The sequence below is a fragment of the Lepisma saccharinum genome, chromosome 18 (genome assembly GCF_977018435.1).
Source record: "Lepisma saccharinum chromosome 18, izLepSacc3.1, whole genome shotgun sequence".
NCBI lineage: Eukaryota > Metazoa > Arthropoda > Insecta > Zygentoma > Lepismatidae > Lepisma > Lepisma saccharinum.
In genome coordinates this window covers 52,993,376-53,014,230 of record NC_139246.1, presented here as the reverse complement: position 1 = coordinate 53,014,230, position 20,855 = coordinate 52,993,376, and the positions used below count along the sequence as shown (strand labels likewise).

At 39.2% G+C, this 20,855-nt stretch overlaps 1 protein-coding gene across 1 annotated transcript in view; it reads right to left on the bottom strand.

The window, feature by feature from the left end:
• Positions 1-11,308, bottom strand: part of LOC146002074 (cuticle protein 19-like) — a 30,547-nt gene extending 19,239 nt beyond the window's left edge. Inside the window, exons 1-2 of the mRNA XM_083139790.1 lie at positions 11,261-11,308; positions 3,360-3,509 (exon numbers count right to left, since the gene is read on the bottom strand). Coding sequence (XP_082995916.1) covers positions 3,360-3,509; positions 11,261-11,275 — 165 coding nt within the window. The 5' untranslated portion in view covers positions 11,276-11,308. The remainder of the gene's footprint in view (positions 1-3,359; positions 3,510-11,260) is intronic.
• Positions 11,309-20,855: the final 9,547 nt, after the last annotated feature.

Genomic DNA, 20,855 nt, shown 5'->3' with positions numbered 1-20,855 from the left:
TAAAATACATATATGTGCTAAAGTACTTTACATACTGTTACACAATAGCCTTCTCTAACGTGCCTGTTTTTCAACAATGTCTATTCGGTTTGCAAAAGTGTTGAATTAGCCGGGTCGTCAGTGGAAGAGAGAACGTTGGATGAGGCAAAATCTTGGTTTCTGATATGTGAAAACCTTGTGGTGCGAGAAGGCACTCGAAAGTGAATTTCCTGGAGAAGGGGCCCACTTCTGATGTTCCCATTGGTTACTTTATGGAGGAATATATGGATAGGATTGGATTTATTTGGTGTTTTAAGTCCACTTTATGCACAGTATGGCTAATCGGGACTGGACCTACAGTTAAAAGTGGGATCCGAACCACTATGTGCCTCCACCGGGTATCGAACCCAGGAACCTTTGATTACAAGGCGAGGACGCTAACACTTTGCAATCGAGGAGGCCCTGGAGGAATATATGGTCTGCAATTTTGTGTCTATCGTGAAGGATGGACTTATGCAAGTGTTTTGTGCATGGAAGCAATGGCCAGAAAGAATTGTAGAACAGAAAATTTGTCCATCTAAATTTGAGAGGTTTAGCTCGATGAGTGTCAACAACCTCAGTTACGAAGTAAAAGATGTAGGAGTAACATCGCTCTCCCGTTACAACGTTCGCAAGCGTATGTCTGTTTTTGTCAGTTATTTTCATTAGCATGTTTGTACAGTGTTTGGGTGTTTTGTGTACTAATTTTCCGTGCTTTGTGTGCTATTCTACAACATTTATCCACTAACGGCGCTGATCAACTCTCCCCCCCCCCCCTCCGTTTTACAGTACCGTTGGCAACATGCTGTGTATTTGACGCTCATTTGTTTCGTCCCGCCAGGAACTCTCGGTGCCTTGTGACTCGAAAATGCCCGATGTCAATCGAAGAGAATTAACTGATCACTGATTCGTTGTTTCCGAGCCGCCAGTTGGAAATGTGATCAGTATGATCACTCCACCTCGGAAGTATGGCCTAAATGTACGATGAATTTTACAATTCTTCACATGATTATCTCGTGAATGTCGTGATTTGTATATACAGTGTGTTCACAAAAACATTCCGTGATTATAAACACATATAGCATTGCTCTCGGTACTCATATTTATATAAAACTAGCTGATTACCAGGCGTTGCCCGGGTATTTATTTATCCCTATCTTGTATTAGACAGGAAAATAATGAATTCTAACTATAGTGTAAAATTTAACTAATTTTAAATGTGATCGTAAATGTCACCAATTAGCTTAGCGAATCCTAAAACTATGGATTCGACACTAATGTAGGTCATTTGTGGCATTTTATTTTTCACCCCCTCTCACCCCCCATGCCGATAGGTGATGAACTTGAAGTTGAACCGCATTGGGAGTGTCACGAAAACTATGGATTTCACACTAATATCGGTCGTTTTCGCAACACAGCCTGAATGTTAGACAACCCGAGAAACACTGTCGTTGTGCTGGATTGCATAGAGTCACGGATGTCTGTTTGTGCGGAATTTAATATCTGTCATTTTGGATTATTTTTACATGTCACCCCTTCCCACCCCACCCCTAGGGGTGCCAAGGGTGTCTTACCCCAAAAGTATTATTTCCAGATTGCAAGTGATACTTGTACCAAGTTTGGTTAAAATTGCTTCAGATGTTCGAGAGTTATGCCGGAACAAACATATGTACACACCCACACACATAGCCACACACATACATCCATTTTTATATAGCTATATAGAAGATAGTTGGTACCATTAGAGACAGAAACCCAAAGAAATTGAATACCTAACTACCTACCTCAGTGACACTCAATGTGAGCTCCTCGTGTCACACTGGAAACATCAAGGCGATATTTCCACTCATGCCACACGCGTTGCAACGTATCTACAGTGACGGTCCCGATGGCGGCAATGATATGGCGTTTCAGATCTTCCAGATCTTAAGGCAGTGGAGGTACGTATGCAATATCTTTTATATGACCCCATAAAAAGAATTCACAGACATACAAGTTAGGGGACCTCGGTGGCCACTTGCAGATCACATCATCTTTGTTTCCGGAGCGCCCAATCCATCTTCCTTTAAGTTTCTCATTTAGAAAATTCCGAACATCGAGATGCCAGTGAGCAGGTGCTCCATCTTAATGAAAAATAAATGAATTGTCTTCTTCTTCTAATTGTGGAAAAAGCCACTCACTGAACATATCAAGGTAATTCATACCGTTGACAGTGTCCTAGTGAAAGAAAAATGGCCCATACACTTTCAGTTTCGATAAGGCAGAGAACACATTTATCTTTGTGGAGTCACGTTCAACCACCAAAACAAAATGTGGATTGTGTGTCTCCCAAATCCTAACATTGTGTTTGTGTACTTTCCCATTGACGTGGAACGTTGCTTCGTCACTGAAAATAATTTTCGCTGACAGGTCCTCAGTATTCTCCATAAGTGTTAATAAATGTTCACAGAAAGCAAGTCGTTTTTCACTGTCATCAGGTTTCAACTTTTACAGTAACTGCAGTTTATAGGGATAAAACTTCAAACGAGTACGTAGAATTTTGGACACGGAGGATTTAGGGATGTTTATCTGCAGGTTAGCTCTACGCACAACTTCATAGAACTACGTACAAATGTCTCCCGCACCTGTTCCACAATTTCCATATTGGCAGATGGTCTCCCTGAATGGCCTTTCCTATGATCACATATGCATCCTCGCTCTAGAAAATCTCTGTACCATCTCAGGATCGTCTTGTCAGTATGTACCGCATGTCTGAAGGTCCGTCGGAAGGCACGCTGAACTGTTACTACACTCCGTGTGTTATGGTATTCCAATACACACCAACTACGTTCCTGTGGGTTCGCCATGAATCTCCAAACGCTACAGAATTCACACTGAACTGAAATTCAAACCTAAACATGCAGTAAACATCAACAGTAACACAATTTGCTTCTAACAACAATGCCATTTACAATAACACATTATCAATCGACAGATTTTTCCTTTTTTTCATTATTTTATTGTTATGCCATCTATTGTTGTAGTTAACGCCAACAATTACACATCCGCTAAAATTCTTTGAGCTGTTCTTCGAATGGTATCGGTATACATTTCGTAATTTACATAATTAAAATTTTGTGATCGTTTATAATCACGGAATGTTTACTTTCATTGCAATAACAAATACTTTTTGAAAAATATAATGCCTATGCCAGCGCATGACAAAATACTTTGATTTTGGACTTCTCCTTACACAGTTGTAATTATCAACGATTTCGGTTAACGATGGTCAGTGTACAAATGCCCATCCCTCATGAGACATCAGTCAATATTTTAATAATACTTCCATAGTTATCACTTACATAATAGTCCAGTCCACCAATTCCTCCCAGACCTCCACCAATTCCTCCCAGACCTCCGCCATATCCGCCAATGCCACCAATTCCAGCATATCCACCAATAGGCGTTGCTTCAGAGATAGCAGCTACCACCGCTGCTAGGAGAAGAACTGCCTGCAAAATGAAAGGAAACTTAATCTACTTCTTTTTAAAGTTATTAAAATTCCAAACAATCCAACCTCATATGATCATGCAGAGTGCGGTAGAAATATTGAGACGATTTCAAATTTCAAAATCTATATTACATCTCAAAATAACAATGAAAACAATTAGATGACTGGAAAGTACATACAAAAGCATTTCGTGTGATGCCTATGTCTTGAAAATAATGTCAGTTAGATGGACACAATTCCTCCCTGAAACAAACCTCTGCGCAGAAAAGCTTCCCTGACCCTTTCCACAGCTTCCTGGGCTCTTCTTGCTTGTGGCTGATACAATCGTTCTGAAGTTTCTTACCCAATTCAGAATTGTCTGTCGTTTCGGCACTTTCCCATTTCTCCCAATATTGAACTGGCGCCTGAATCTACGTTTCGTTATAGTGGCAGAATTTTTATTCCTAAAGTAACATTCCCCTGCGAATGCACGATGCTCACTTGACCAACGCTTCATGGCTACTGAAGGCTATACACTACTGCTCACAACGAGACACGAATTTGCACCTGTCGGGAGATTCTGGTGGTGCGATTTTCAAATCGTCTCAATATTTCTGCCGCACCCTGTATGTTTTTCCACCACCTAATAGCCGAAGCAATTGAAATTCAAAGAAAAGCAGAAAATTTCCTGCTGATGGAACATTTCAATAATTACAGTATTTTCCTATGTTTACTGTTTCTGATACCTGTCATTTTATTTCCAAAAACCTTCAGTTCTCAGATGAATTTAATTATTTTGGACTGCGGTTACCTACTATCTTAAATTCTCTATACACCACTGCTGTATATTGTTTGGTTCATTTAATGTCTTTATTCTGTATCTTTAGTTTTATGATGACGATGGTGAAGATTAGATGAAACCTAGGCTTGGGTAGACCCACAGCAGATTCAAAACAATTAAATTTATTCATTTCCAATAATGACGGCAATTACGGGGCGGGAGCACTTGCCCCCACACTTCTTGCAACTTTTTGTCCCCACACTATCGCCTCTTAATGCTAAACCTTGTCTACAAAGAAACAGTAAACTCTCCTTGCTCCCGGTCCCCCACTTTTGTCACCCAATAGTCGCTACTGATTTCCAATGTATGGGCAATTTATTCTGCAAATGCATAGGCGTAACACTGCTAGCGAATAAAGTGTGTTGGAGTGTTAATAACAATAAATTTCCTGAAGAAAGACGTTTGATAGTTCAATTACACAGGAAATAATGCACCTTCCTCCCCTCCGTAGTAGCCTACCTTGGAACTTTCGTCGGCTTGAAAATACTTCATTTTTTAAATAGTGATTGATTGATTGATTTCCTTCATTTTACTTCGCTTTTTGTGCAACTTTTGGCTAATTTGCGAAGATAGGGATGAGTGACGATATGATGAAATTGATGAATGGACACTCACAAACATCCATGCTCAGGCCAGGATTCGAACCCAGGACCCCTGAACTTTTAAAAGAGTATAATATTGTTTAATAAGGGCGATGAAATTCCTCTACACTAAATTTCTATGTAAGAATGTTAGGGGGGTAACTTCTTCCTCTTGCCCCTCTGCGTACGTTATAATGTGATGGGGTTTATAGGTCAACTCAATCCATACCCTGCCATGGATTCAATCACAGGAACTTCGAAAGCAATATTTTGAATCTACCCTTCAACGTATTCTACCGCCGAGATTACTAACATATTATTATAAGACATATATGGTTTCTCCAAAATAAGCTTCAAGAATTTTCTCAGGAAGGGAGAGCATAATTTGATATTTACTGTTAAGTACATGAAAAAGATTACAGGATTCTTGTGAAACCTGATGGTAAAAGATCTGTAGGAAAGACAAGATGAAGATGGAGGGATAACGTTGAGATGGACCTAAGGAAATCGGTAAGGATGGAAAAGATTGGATTGGTCTTGCCCAGAATAGGGACAGATGGAAGGCTTGTGTTCCTACAGCCATAAAACTTCTGCTTTAAGAAGACTAGAGGAGTTAGTTAGTACATCAAAATGAAAGTTCAATCCTATTTATGGATATATTAGTTTTTCATCAGAGATAATTATGTATTTAAAACATAAAAAGGTGTTGACTTTGAAATGTTATAATTTGTAGTTTAGGCAATAGAAGTGTAAATCAACCTGATTACGGTCCGCTTCGCCTTATTGCGTTTTCACCACCTAATACAATTTCGCGTGATTTGTGTGAAACTAACTTTCTAAGGCGAAACGGGACATCATCCCATTTCTCCTTACCCTGATGCGCCTTACACACAAAAAATTTCCCACCAGGGAATATTATCGATAAGGACATTGAATTTTCGCGATGCGCGAAATCGCGAAATGTGAAAAAAAGATGTAATTTTGAACATTCTGCACGTAACTACACCCCCAATGATGAAATATGCATGAGTTTTATTCGCGAAGTAATGCGAAATGTGTGCTTTTCCACGAAATGAACGCTTTTTCGCGAAATAACCGTGAAATATCATCAAATTAAGTAGAAAACACGCAAAAACCGGCAATCGAGGTTGTGCGCGCAAACTGTCGATTTCTAACGAAACGTTTGCCTAAAGTTTCCTACCACTTGCAGCTGAAGAACTTTTTATCTTCGATCACATCAGGAAGACGCTGAAAATTGGGATTTCCCATGCACATAATCTCAGTTCGAAAACTTTGCTCCCTGTCAAGCTGCATTCCTTTCTTTCCCCGAATGTCTACTCAACTTCCAGTTTCATTGAACTTGCATGCTTTCTTTGCCCCTACACTATGGCCTCTAAATACTAAGCCTTGTCTAGCAAGAAAAGTAAACTATCCTTGCCCCACCCAATCGAAGCTACTGGCAATTACAGTAGAAATATAAGTACTTGTGTATGTGAACAGTATATAAAAATGAAGTAGTTTATCAATTTATAGCTCTTTGTATATTGTTTCCTCTCATCATGAAAAGTGTGTGCCAATTTTTTTTTTCCACCGCTGGTATGTACCGCTGATCTAACATTTTATTTACAGCTCTCCTCAGTTTTTATTTACCATAAATTTGTCTCCCTAATTATCGACATGAAGGGTCATTATTATTAATGTAATAAAACACCATGCTACATTGATATAACGTGAATTTATCGCGTGTTTTTGGACTCATACTAAGAAACTAACCTAACCTAACCTAACAATAACTTGATATTAACAAAATGTTTTTGCATACGTTCTGTTATATACGATTGATTACAGTGAATATTCGTCGTGATTGGTCGTTTACATTTTTTAAGGTCGGACCAATCAGGGTTTTCCAAGAAAGGTCGGTGCTCCTACGGGTCGTGATGGAGAACAAGGTAGGCAACATCACAAGCTCTGCGCTCCCATTATGAATTACCCTTCAAGTCGATAATATTCCCAGATGGGAAATTTTTTGTGTGTAAGGCGAAACAGGATAACGCGAAATGGGATGTCCCGTTTCGCCTTAGAAAGTTCGTGTCACAAAAATCACGCGAAATTGTATTGGAGGAGGTGAAAACGCAATAAATGGGATAAGGCGAAACGGGAAGACACGATCAACCTTGTAGTGTAACTCAATACTAGAAGTGGAAATTCCTACTTGGAATGATCTGGTCGAATTAGGGGATAAGTAGGGTGAGGTTTGTATGGTTCAACGTGCAGACAATGAAGAAGGTGTGGAGAAGGAATGCTTCACACAAATTTTCTTAACTGTCCCCCGCTCCTCCACTTTGAGCACTGATGCATCTAAAATTATGACTTAACCATTCCAACGCCTTTATACACAGTCATTTCGGGACTGATTGTAGCCATTAAATATATCAGAACTAAGAATAATATTTACGGAGATAGGTTCTTGAGATTAGGCATAGAGAAATATGGGTAAAACTTTTAACAATATCAAATAAAAACAATGCATATAGTTTTACGATGAACAGGCTGTTAATCATAGCAAAGATGGGTACATGGGATCTCCATTTTTTTCTAAAATTAGTGTTTTAATGCCATTCCATGTGAATATTCTAATCTGAATGCTATTAAATGAGTGCCTATTAACCAGATTGAATGAGTTGGTGTTTTAAGTCCACTTTATGCGCAGGGATGATAATCGGGACTGGAGCTACAGTTTAAAGCGCTATCTGAACCACAATGTGCCTCCAACGGGTATCGAATCCGGGATCCGTTGATTACACTTCTACAACGCTACCACTGTGCCATCGGGGAGGGCTATCTATTAACTAGAGGTCGTGAACGTATAGTAAACATGTAAATGCACACACAAAAAAAGGGTTTAACATTCAGTTCACATTAAAGTGACGACATTAAAAAATTGCAATGAATTAGATCAATAAGGCAATATTCTACATCTCTTATATTTTTTTTATTTTATGTTTCGTTTCATGTTTGCTAATATTTTTCTTAATGTTTCTCTACCCTCGTTGTTGTGAAATATACACCAGGTGTAAATGTTGTCTTGTAATAGGCTGTAAAAGGGGCACTCGGCTTAGAGGAACTAGGGGAATATGGGCACTATTAATGTTATTGCGTCACAGTGTATGCTGTGTGTGGTGAAAAAAAATCAACTCTACATTGACAACATTGGTGTCTTGATTGTCACTTGCAACTGCGTTCCCATCTGCGCTGGCGAAAATAAGCGTTCTGGACCTGTTTAAAGGGAAGTGCCCCTTAAAATTGTAATAAAAAATACTGCTGATATTATTGTTGACTACCAGGAGTTAAGATCTGGGAAGAATATTATTCGATGTAATGATCTGCGTATGTAGTAACAACAATGCTAGAACAGTGGATCACATACTATGAATTGCACCTTGGTGTTGTGGCTCGTCTATCGCAGTACGACCAACTTACATAAAAGGTTGCAATTCAGTGGAAAATGAGCACAGCAATTCGGTGTAATATGGACAGTTTAGAAAGATAAGCTTCTAAGCTATATAATCTTTTTGAAACCTCAGAGACTGCAAAGAAAAGAAGTGTATTCATAACTCTTCACGATCCATAACAAATTCACATCCAGGCCCGTAGCCAGAATTTTATTCGGAGGGAGGGTGGGGGCTCATCCCTAATTAGCAGTTGCCATCTAAAGACGAAAAAGTAGGGGAGAGTAGCCCTGAAGATGAATTTCTCAGTACATTACTTACTTGTTTTCCCTACAAGATGTTTAAATCCTACTAAGGAAATAGAACTAAATACCACTATAAATGAAATTTGTATTTGTAGAATAGGTGGCTTCGGCCCCCCGAGCTCTCCCACTGGTTACGTGCCTGTTCACATCATATTCCATTAACGAATGCACCTAGCGATGACAGTCAGTCTCCTGTATGCAAACGTTGGCATCGTGGTGTGGAGTGGGTTTGTTGTCAATTTTGTTTTTTTCCGGTACCATAATCATTGTGTTGGTACACAGGAAGAATAAATTTCATCTGCCCTACATGTTAGGAGAATGAGAAAATTTGAGGACTGCAGGACATGTTTATGATATGCATTCATTCAGTGCTATCCTGTGACTAAGAGTTACGTATATATGTCCTTAAATGTCTCCATTAAATATAACTGCCCACATTCCTCAACAGTGTGCTCATTTTACCCCCATCAGTGGGGTAATATGGGTTTTGCAGACTTTTGTTTGTGCATTTTTTGTTCATTTGCAGAAAGAGATTTTTACTCATGTGTACTACGAGATACAGTGCAAAGACTTACCTTCATTTTGTAATATGAAACTTATTTTTATTTCAATAAATCTCATAATTATTAGGAATTTTGCCTTTAGGTGGTCAATTGGTCACTTCCAATATCATATTTTCTCCAACATATAGAACACGGCAAGGTTAACAGGCGAAGATGACGTGTATAGAACGTGTGACTTGGTTTATTTTGCATTGAGGTGAAAGTGAAGGTGAAGGTGACACGAATGCTTCAAGCACCTTCATGTGAGAGAATTAGTGGAAATCTCAGGAACAGCGGTGTGCTCAGAGAGTTACCTTTTGAGCCAACAAAAGATGTGAAAATATAGAACTCATGATGAAACGATGAAAGGGAAGACATTCCTAGGCGCGCATATGTTCAGGAGTGGTGATGCTCATTTTGAAGATTACAGTAGCAAATATTGAGAAATAGAAAAAAAATTACAAAACGGTGAATACCTTCATGTGGTAGGCATTTTTTTGTAAAAGTGTGATATGATAAGGCAAAAGAAACTGAAAGTACTCTGCTAAAAGGCTACTGATTGAAGAAAGATTGGCATTACTTCCTAAAAGTTGGTTGGTTCTTCAAATATTGTAAGCTATGAGCCTAACTGTAGGGTGTACCTTTGCTGAAAATACAAAACAACAACTACGAACTTAACCCATGTGAATGAATGAATGAATGCTATCATTTATTTTACTTCACTTTTCTGCTACTTTTGACTAATTGCGAAGATGAGGATGAATGATGGAAAGTAAATGAAGGGACAATCACAAAACATATATGGACACAAGACCCATAGAGAATTATACTGGCCATGGATCCATACGCCAGAGCCTCATTAGTCTGCAAAATGTATTCAGCGTGTACTACGTGGAAGTTAGGATAACATTTGGGTTAGAAGGGTCCCCCTTACACCCCTAGGAACGTAATGTAATAAGACTTTCATGTATTCATTCAGCACTGAGATTGCACATAGCAATTAAAGTAAATATCAGCTTTTCAAGGTCTAAATTTTAATCTAGAGAGGAATTGGAAATAGACATGTAATCAAAACGCGTTGCAATGATAATGTCTGGAGTGTGTTTTCCAGTAACTCTATTTGTATAGGACGGCTAAAAAGTAACTAGGCATTGACATGTTGCTGTAGTTTTTTTTAATATTTAAGCAATCTCAATGAAACCTTCTGTGCATATAAGTAAATACACGTATATTATGGATCGGATTGCATATGAGCATACGAATTTTACAATATGATAGCCGATAGGGCCGTAGGTCCATATTTTCAGCATGGCACCATTTGTAAGGCTATGCTTGGCCCATTGTATCTCGGTGTGGAAACATTGGTGAGCTTGCTTTTATGCAAGACGGCGCGCCGGCATACTTTACACTTTCCGTACGGAACTGGTTCGACCACAATTTTCCGGGGCGTTGACTGTGACGACGAGGACCTCACGATTGGCCTGTAAGAAATACAGACCTCAAGCCCTGTAACTTTTTCCTGTGGGGCTGAGGAAAGGAGGAAGTGTACAAGACAAAACCCCGCACTGTGGAACTTTTGGAGGCATGAATTAAGGATGTTCCGAAGGAATTCCTACAGAAGACCGTGGATTCCACCGCGTTCGTTGGAGGAAACTGGTGGATGCCGGCGGTGACTGCATTGAATTCTGAACTGGCACATATGTAATCATATTCCATAATGTGCATGCACAGTATTTCATTGAGGTTGCTTCAATATTATAAAATCTACAGCAAATTTTCAATGCCTAGTTACTTCTCACCCAACCTGTAAGTTTACGGATGCAACCCATTTAGAAGAGGCTTGGGGTGGTCTCCATTTGCAAAAGGAGCTCCATTTGAGAATATTGCTGTAAAAATGGCCACAAAATGAAAAAAAGAACAAGATATTTGCTATGTGCCAAAAATATATTAAATATACTAACTACTTGGAAATACAATACAACTATGTTTTGTATTGAAGATTGAGTACCTCAAGAAGTATTTAAACTCCCATTGGCAAGCTCCAAGCAGACTTACCTTTACTAGAGACATTTTAAGATCCTGTCACTGCTTTTACACTTTCACGAGACAATAATCAGGATAATCGGCAGTGGGCTTATATATATGGGCCTCAGCAGATTTGCTGTTGCCCAAGGACTTCAGTATCTGGTTTGGGTTGGTACAGACGGAATCCTTCCTCTGCACCTCCCTCCCCTCCCGTTCCCCTGAAACACAATCAGCATAGCACTGCTACACCAATTTGCCCACCCAGCTCAATTGTCCATTTAAAGGAACATTACCGGGCTGCGTTTTTCCTGCTTTCACCAAAATTAGAATCTCCTTGAGAGAAGCAGAATGCGCTCGCTCCCAACGACCACGTGCGCAGCTCTTCTGGTCAGGTGGTAGAGGTCACTTGAGCAGAGCAATTTTTCCGACGAATTTGCATTTTTCTCGTAAGGCTTTCCTCGTTTTCAATGACTCCATTTTTAATTCGTTTCTGTTCTCTGATTCTAATAATTTAAGGGAACCTCGGTGGCTTTGTGGCGTGACTCGAGCACAACGAAATGGGAGGTGGTGACCTAGAAACAAAAAAAACATCATCGGGAGCGAAGCATGTTACGTGACGATCAAGAAATTTCGTACGTAACATAGTCAAAAACCGGATGGAAAATTTGCCAAAGCTTGTACGTACAGTCACGAGTAAATGTGCATTGTACTTCAGACACTGAGAGGAGAGGAATGAAGGGAGCTAAAGCCCTCCCGGAAATTTTTAGAAAATAACAATTCAAATAAAAGCAGCGTGAGAACCCAAACTGCCCTAAGTGCAGAGCCCCTTGAAAGATCACCGATAACCATTCTTGTCTGTCAACATGGACGTCCGCAGGATTTTTTCCAGGGAGGGGCAAGGAAGGTATTTTTTCCAGCGGGGGCAAACAAGGAACATTTACTCCAAAAATAGTGTTGTTCCCTAATAAAACATTGCTTAAATTTGAATTTATGATGTTCATGCAATAATTAACACATACTAGGGACGTTCAATATATATAAGTTTCCCTATGCTATAAAATGTTGTATAAAGCAATGCCATTAAAAAGAAGCACATGGTTGACAATCGCCATCCTTCGTCTACAAGGAACAACAATCGATTCGTTATCAGACGTGAAGGCGCATGCGCTCAAGGGCGAAAAGTAAATGCTTGTTCGGGAAACGCGGGCTCGCGTCATAAGGAGTTCAGAAGCATGGATGCTAAGGGCGTTCTGCTTATGGACGTTTTGGAACGAGGAAGAACAATTAATGCTGACCGTTATTGTCAAACATTGGATAAACTGAAAAATGCAATTCGACATAAGCGACCAGGTCTCCTGTCAGCTGGTGTCATTCTTCTTGACGATAACGCTCAGCAGTGCAAACACAACACAAAATTGAAGAATTGGGGTGGGAACGGCTGCCCCACCCTCCATACAGCCCCGATTTGGCGCCGAGTGATTTCCATCTTTTTCCGGTGTTAAAGTCTGAATTGCAAGGTTATCGTTTCGAAACAGATGAAGAAGTGAAGCGGAATGTGAGAATAGTGCTCAATAGCCAGAGCCCTGCTTTTCTTGCAAAGGGTATGGACAAATTGGTGCAACGGTGGGCCAAATGCCTGAATCTCTATGGGGATTATGTGGAGAAGTGAGGAAGGATCCTCCTACACATGTTTGTATAGTTTTCTAATGTATCTTCAAAATATTTTTTTTTACAGCATACGGAAACTTATATATTGAACGACCCACGTATTATTGTGGCTGGAATGAAATTGTATGTGTGAAATACATAATTTTTTGTTGACTTTAATTTTCCAGGGGAGGCACGCCCCCTCCCCCTTCCAGACGCCCATGTCTGTCAATAACACTTAAAACGAAGGTATACAGTTCTAATTGGAGCTCATGTCTCATGGTGGGGGGAGGGAGGGCGGTCAACAACAACAAATTGCCCAAGCAAGGATTTAATCTCTCTAAAGCAGTGGTTCTCAACCTTTTTCAGGCCGAGACACACACTGAAGGATATTACACTTCATGGGACCCATAAGCATGCGCGCCCGCAGAATTTTTGATAACATAGAATACTTTAAGAAGCCCTATTTTATGCTTGCTTAAACAAATTACACATACTCAGTGTCGGCGATTAAGGGATTAAGGGAGGGCAGTTGCCCCCTCCCCACCTTTTGCCCCCACACTATGCTAAACCTTATCTACAAAGGGAAATAAACTATTCCTGTCCTCCCCTCCAGTTTTGGAACCTTGCCTCCCGTTTATGGAACCAATCGCCGCCACTACACATACTTCATTCTAGAAAAATAAATATGTAATTAAAATGACTAATTTACTCTAGTCTAACATCTAACTAAATACACGTGCTGAAATTTAAAGCATTCCTTTTTTTTTACTCACCTAACTAATGTGACAGTTGGGGCTGCCTTTTCCGCATAAGGTGGGGTATATTGGGTTCAATGTTAACTTAAGTCGTAAATCTGAGTGCGTGTTAAGTGTATTTCCGTACTTGCTTTTCACTTGAGATAAAAATACCTTTTCGCACAAAAATGAGGTTTAGAATGGCATGAGCAACTTTAATGCCTCATCCAAAAGCTCAGGATACTCACCTCTTAAAGATATCCAAAACTTTGTTAAGTTTGAATCTGAAATTTTAGTATTGATGCCAAAATCACAGCTGATATCACACAGTTCTTTTCTTAGTTTTACTGATAACATGTTTGAACTTTCCAAAATATGGTTCTCGAATCCAATTGAATTGATTGTGACTTTTCTGGAAAGTAATTTTCAATCTCGTCGCAAAACTCACTAGGTAAGGAAAGGTCATTCTCACAAAAGATTCTGAGGTCTGGAAGGAAGAAAAGTTACAATTTTTTACGTACCCTGGCAACAAATTTGATTTATTTTTTTCTGGAATGCCGAAACGGAAACCACACATATCCGATTTCCTTGAGTTAAACGTCAAAGAGATGCCGGTAAAAAGCAACGGTAGAGCTAGAATAACAGAAATGTAGAGTTTAGACTACGTACAACAAGGGTTGAATTTAAATTGTTAAAACAATATATCTTAGTAATTTAAATGTACTAGTTTTTTAAGGCACAGTAAATAAATTTTCAAGCCCAACTTCGCCACCCTCCAAATGTCCCCTCGGGACCAGTGATGTGCCGTAGTCTATAAGTTTACGTCTACATGCGTTGTCTACACGTAATCTAGGCGTACATTACATTGGGTTGTAGTTTACATAGACTACGTAGACAATCTAAAGTGCATTATAATTAATTTTCAAGGGTTTCAGGAAAGGAAAGTGACATTTTCAACTGTATTGGTTCCTAACGAAATGAAAAGAATCCTATTTACAACAAAATTTCTCTTCTCTTCTATTATCACCTATGGGAGAAGATAAATAGTATGCAAAAAACAACAACAGATGGCAGTCGTGAGGCAAAAGTGGTCTTTTCCCCATAAAACACTAGAATATTTCCTACATTAGGTTTCTTCCTAGGTGAGAAATTGTTCGAATTGGGAAGAAAGAGTATGAAAAGTTCTCCTCACACAACAGCAAATGATACGCAGAATAATTTTGTTTTAATTCCACGGCGCCCTTTGCTAAGTTATCACCTTTCGCCATGTTGTTTACATAGATTACGTAATCTAAGTGTATAAAATAGTCTACGTGTAGAATGTAGACTATCGTTGTTTACGCGTAGACGCACATCACTGTTCGGGACCCAGCAGTAGGTTGCGATCCAGGTATAGGTGTAGTATGTCTCCACATTGGAAGAATGTAGGTGTGATATGTATGTCTGTTTCAAGTTTTTTTTTTTATTTGTGTACGTTTCCTCCACTTTACTTTCTTGTTAACCAAGTTAGGTAAGGTTAGGTTAGGTTAGGTTAGGTTAGGTAAGGTAAGGTTAGGTAAAGGAAACAGAAAGCAAGATGTGTATGTTTTATTAACCTAACCTAACGTGATTCACAATGACGTATCGAGAAAAAATGTGGAGACATACTGCCGTGATCAAATGTGGAGACATACTACACCTATACCCGCGGCCCATATGTTGAGAAACGATGCTTTAGAGTGATAAACATTGTAACAATATGGGACGTCTAGTTAGGTACAATTGGTACCTTTCAACAACGAGTTACAACAATGTTTTCTTCCTTATATTAAAAGAAGGCGTCATTGATGATGCTTAGAACACAATAGCAGCTTTGCAGCTAAAAAGAGAACATACATTTCCTATTTGGATGGTGAGAGAGCAAAAGACAGAAGTTTGTTGCTTCAGTGCATATGGGACATAAAGGAGATATGCATGAGTGTCGCGCATGGGTGTAAGTTGGGACCTAACTTTGGGGGAGGTGGGTAGAACCAAAACGTTTTCTACCCCATAAAAAATTGACTATTTTGCTAAATGACAGTTACATTCATGAAATCATAAAAGTTGCTCATTACTTTGCTCCTGAGGTCTCAGGAGGTTAAGAAAAGTACCATTAACTTGAAATATTTAATAAATCAGAAAATTTGGAGGTTCAATGCATTCTAAAAGTGTTGCAACTCCTAAATGATTTCTCTGACCAGTGGCACTGAACCCACGTTCACATTCAGATGTAGATATTGGTATAATTTTGCATTTTTCGACTCATTCCATGCATTTCTATGCAGTGGTATTGACATTACCTTGAAATTGCATTTTCGTTTCAGCAATTATTAACCTGTGTAACAAGGAAACGGCCTGTTGTGAGTGCTCGTGCTTAATGATATACATTGACATTCAACCATTCTGCCCAACGGCGTTGGAAATAGCTTTCTTGAAAGAGTCGTCTTCAACTATTTATTCGCTCTCTTACTTTAACCTATCATTAGTTACACGACATGTTAAACAACTCAAGTCAAACAACTTCATAACTTTCATTACATAACAAGATACGTCAGTGTCGTTGTATATACTGACGACAACAACCATGGACGTCCGCAATATTTATTCAAACAAGAGGTGGGGGGGGGGGAGGCAAACGAGGCATATTTCTCCCATTAATAGTGTTGTCCCTTCAAAAAACACTTCTTCAGATTGAAGTTATCAGGTTCCTGCAACACCCTTTAAATAATTAACATAAATTTGATACTTATAAGCGTTTTATTATATTTAGCATTAACAACGTTATGTTTACTAATAATAACTGTATAAGGCTCAGCTCTGAACGATGAGACTCTCTGAAATACACAGACTTCTCCATAGGCGCCGACTCCATGGGGCTTTGGGGAGCTCGAGCCCCCCAATGTTAACGATGTGGGGGCAGAGCCCCCCAAATAATTTTGCTTCAGAGGATCTAATGTATTATTTTGCTTCTCTTGTAAAGTTTACTCTAAATTGTGCCACATGAACTTAACTTTAAATACACATTTGAAATGTTATAGACCATCAACTTTCGGGGAGGGGGGCTATGACCAAAGACAGCAAAACATATGATTTATTACTATATACTAAATATATAATTATGCGTATTGTTAACATTTTTACTAAATAGAGTTTCAAAAGAAGATGTGCATGAACTAGGAGAATGGATGGGACGTTCGGGCTACAAATGGCTCTCACATGACATACAGAACGAGATCATTGAGATATTAGGGAGATCTGTTTTGCGCTCCGTGGTAGCAGATATAAAAGTCGGGAATATTTTGCTATTATGGTTGACGAAACTTGTGACATATCCATCCGTGAACAATTGACATTTTGCATTCGAACTGTAAATGACAATTTTAATATTTTTGAGGAATTCATGGGCTTTTACGAGATTCCGAACACTGAGGCCAAAACCTAAAAAAAGGAGGGAGTGAGTCATTCATTAATTTATTTCAGTGATCAGAGGTCCCCCCCAATAATTTTGCCAAGTCAGCGTCCCTGGACTCCTCTCAGGTACAGGGGTAATGTTAGGCAAATACAATACTTCACAGCACAGATAAATAAAACCACATTACTGCAGTAGATAAAATGAAAGGTTTTTTTTTTCTTTATTTATTGCAATTATAATGCAAATATACTTGGGACGAAGGAAAGGATCTCGCTTCAACGGTGTTTTGATTCAACTATAACACGTAACCTCAATGCGTGGCTATCGGCATACCTATGATCGCATAGGCCTATCTTGCACCCAGAGGGAACGACGTCCGCTATAGACAAGACGATGCTGGATCGTCGCATCCCGTAGCTCATCAACCGCGTATCCTCTGGGAGAATAGAGATCGTACCAGGATAAGGCAAATGGTAAATTATAATTATCGATACTCTTTCCACATGAGGTTTATTGATGTGACTGAAGTTGATGATTGTAAACGGAAGGCACACTCACTCACTCACCTAGCAGTTCTTTTCAGTTTAAATTCTATCGACGATCTGCGGCGAATGCGTGTTAATTTCTTATGCGAAATCCTTGCTTTTATACCATTTCAAGATCACAGATCAAATACAGATGAATCACTTGCTAATTACAAAAAGATGCTAGAAACAAAACTGACATCTACACAAGTTTAGATTCCAAATTCACACAACGCATTTTCTCAAATATAAAAATACATTGAATTGCCCATAATAGAACATAAAATACAATAACTATTAATCAAGAAATATACAATACAAACAAGGTGAAATTCACATACAATAACAGAAAATCACGTGTTCTTTCACAAAATAATATATGAGTTACATATTTACAAGTTGTGACGTCACAGAAATATGGATCATATCATATTACTGTGACTGAAATGATTGCATTGTTGTTTAAGTACACTTTGTGAACATAAAGGCTAATCGGGACTTGACCTACAGTTTAAAGTGGGATCCGAACCGCTATGTGCCTCCACCTGTGTATCGAACCCTGGATTTGCCATTGAATTTGCATCTGCAACCTTCCGAATATGAACACTGGTGCATGTCACCTTCCCTAGCAGAAAAACATTTTATTTGTATGGTGAAGTTGATCTATTCTTTCCAAACCTTCACTCGTTTACTTATTTCATGTCAAATCCTCAATAAGTTAATAGTGTTTTAGGTTGAAATATGGTTTTGGAAGGGGGGTGCGGAAGAAAATTAGGGACTGCAGTGAATGGTATTCTACAGGATTCTTTTGAGGGGGGAGCAGAGTCACAGAAACTTTTATTATTATCATCATTATTGTTAGTATTACTACTACTACTACTACTACTACTTATGTTATTTTAAATTACATACATTTTTAATTTTACATATTCTGTATATCTGTATGCAATTTGCATAACTGTATACTTAACATTAATTCATGTAGAACAAAAAGCTGTTTTTCATAGTTAGATAATCAGTGTAAAATTTACTGTAAGCTTAAATGTAACTTTACTTCAAATAATAATAATGACAATAATAATAATAATAATAATCATAGTTGCTGTAACTTACGGCCTGTAAGTCATAGATAACAATACTTTGTGTTATAAAATATCTCTACAATTTCACCACTCTTTCCAGAAATCCTGCACCCTACTAAACTTTCATAACGATCGGACAGCCCGTTTTTGATTTACAGAATTTCAAACCGGCCCTTTTTTTGTCCTCACAACAATAAAAAATAGAAGGCATACTCGAAAAAAATAGATAAACACAGAATTGGTCTACTGGTTAATTTTTAATTGGAATCCAAACTCGAGTATCTATAATGTTTAATCTGATAGTAGGAAAGATTTGTGTCTATCATCCCCGGAGTCGTTCTGACAAAATCACAGTCAGCGAGGATTCTTGCCAGGAGGGTATGCAAGGGGTGACCCCGTCTCGGCACCCAATCGCCAACCGTTACTGCCAGACAGTGTACCCTGAAAACTGCAACGCATTGCAGGCTCACAAGCAGTGGCGCCGATTGGCGGAGGGGGAGGGGGCCTTAAGGGGACAGTTGTCTCCCACTTTTTGCTACTTTTGCCACACTTTCTACTCGCCTCCAGCAAAGTAAGATAGTAGCTGCAGCTGTTTGGTGCTATTTTGACTGAATGAACCCATGGATGTCGTTGGCGATTTAAATAGAACGTTGTGAAACGGCTTACACACTTTTTTTTCACGAGAAATGAATAAAATAATGCATGAGGACATGTCGGGAAAGAAAACTAATTTCCTTGATTTCTTTAGTTTCAATTGTTCTTGGTTGTACGTAGAACGTATATTTTTTAATTTTAATTTTACTTCAAAAACATCAAGTTTATCCCCCAACACTTATTGCCTCATACGTCCGTAGTTTCTTTTGTTTCTTCCTATACACGACATAAATTCCATGGACACTCACATAACGCAGATACTGTCCTCAGAAAGCGTTTACATTGATCGACTGGTCTGCCTAGTTTACGCGCGAGTGAAAAAATCTATGGGAGAGGAAGCAACTCGTCGAATGTCCTGACTACTGGAGCGAGTACTGGCACCAGTACTCTTCCCAGTTGATTACACGAGGAGAGTAGTTCGCTTTACCCTACTCGCTCCAGCTACTCTCCCGCCTACTCGACCAATGTAAATGAGGCTTAAGGCAACTGGGGAATACACAAGAGATTCAACTGGCGATGACGCTGGGGGCTGCCATTTTGAACAACTACTGTAACGTTTTCTCCGTAGAGTGCTACGATACACTTTACTACAGTCTCGCATAATTAACTTGAGAGAAATGGTCTCTCTGTGAGTGATGCAACTGCGCTCGAATTGGCTAGAGCAGGGGACTTCCCACTGTAACGGGCCAACGGAAACGCTAATGTTCAGGCGCGTGAAATGTTACCAACTGTTGAAAGGACTCACGTGCAGCAAGCGAAGTGGCAGTGTTTTCAAATTACGAATTAAAGGTAAAGAATAAACTGTTTATCCATATATTGTGTAAGATCGAATACTTATAATTTTCTTAGCATGTCCTCTTAATACAGTGATATTTCCGTTACACAATGTAATTATTTTTCAAATTTCCATCTCCCGTTGTCAGCTGATTGCCCGTGATTCGCGTGAGAGTCAAGCGTTCGCTGTAGGTTAGTACTCCTGCAGCAGCGCCTGCAGCCATTTGTCTCAAGTTAATTCTGCTGGACTGTAATGTCTGTATTAAATCTACAGGTCACATCTTTCAGTCGTGTTATTCCACTGTCATAGGCAGCTCCAACTAGTTTTGGCTTATAACTTTTTAATAACGCGTCTCTGGACGGAGGTCCCTTACCCAACTCTGATTCGGGATAGGTAATTATTATGAATAATTAAGCTCCCAGAAGCCTTTCAAGGCCAGAATGGATTCGCTGGAAGCCAGAATCGTGGTGAAAGTTCCTCCGACGAGGGATCAATGAATAGATGATTTAGTACACGCCTGCCCCAGATCGGAGATCCGGACTACATCTTCCGCTCTCCTCTCCACTTTCGTTGTCTAATTGATCGCCGTCGCCAATAATTGGCCCTCGCCATCAATGCCCAATCAAGGACATTTTTCAGTAATAGGGTTTTTCAGCCTTAAATACAGTAACATCCACAATTTCATTTTAAACTTGAAATTGAGAATGGCTTAGACTGATAAAACTTCACTCTAACAGGTGTGATCAGAATAGAAAATATGATCTTGTACGCACCAG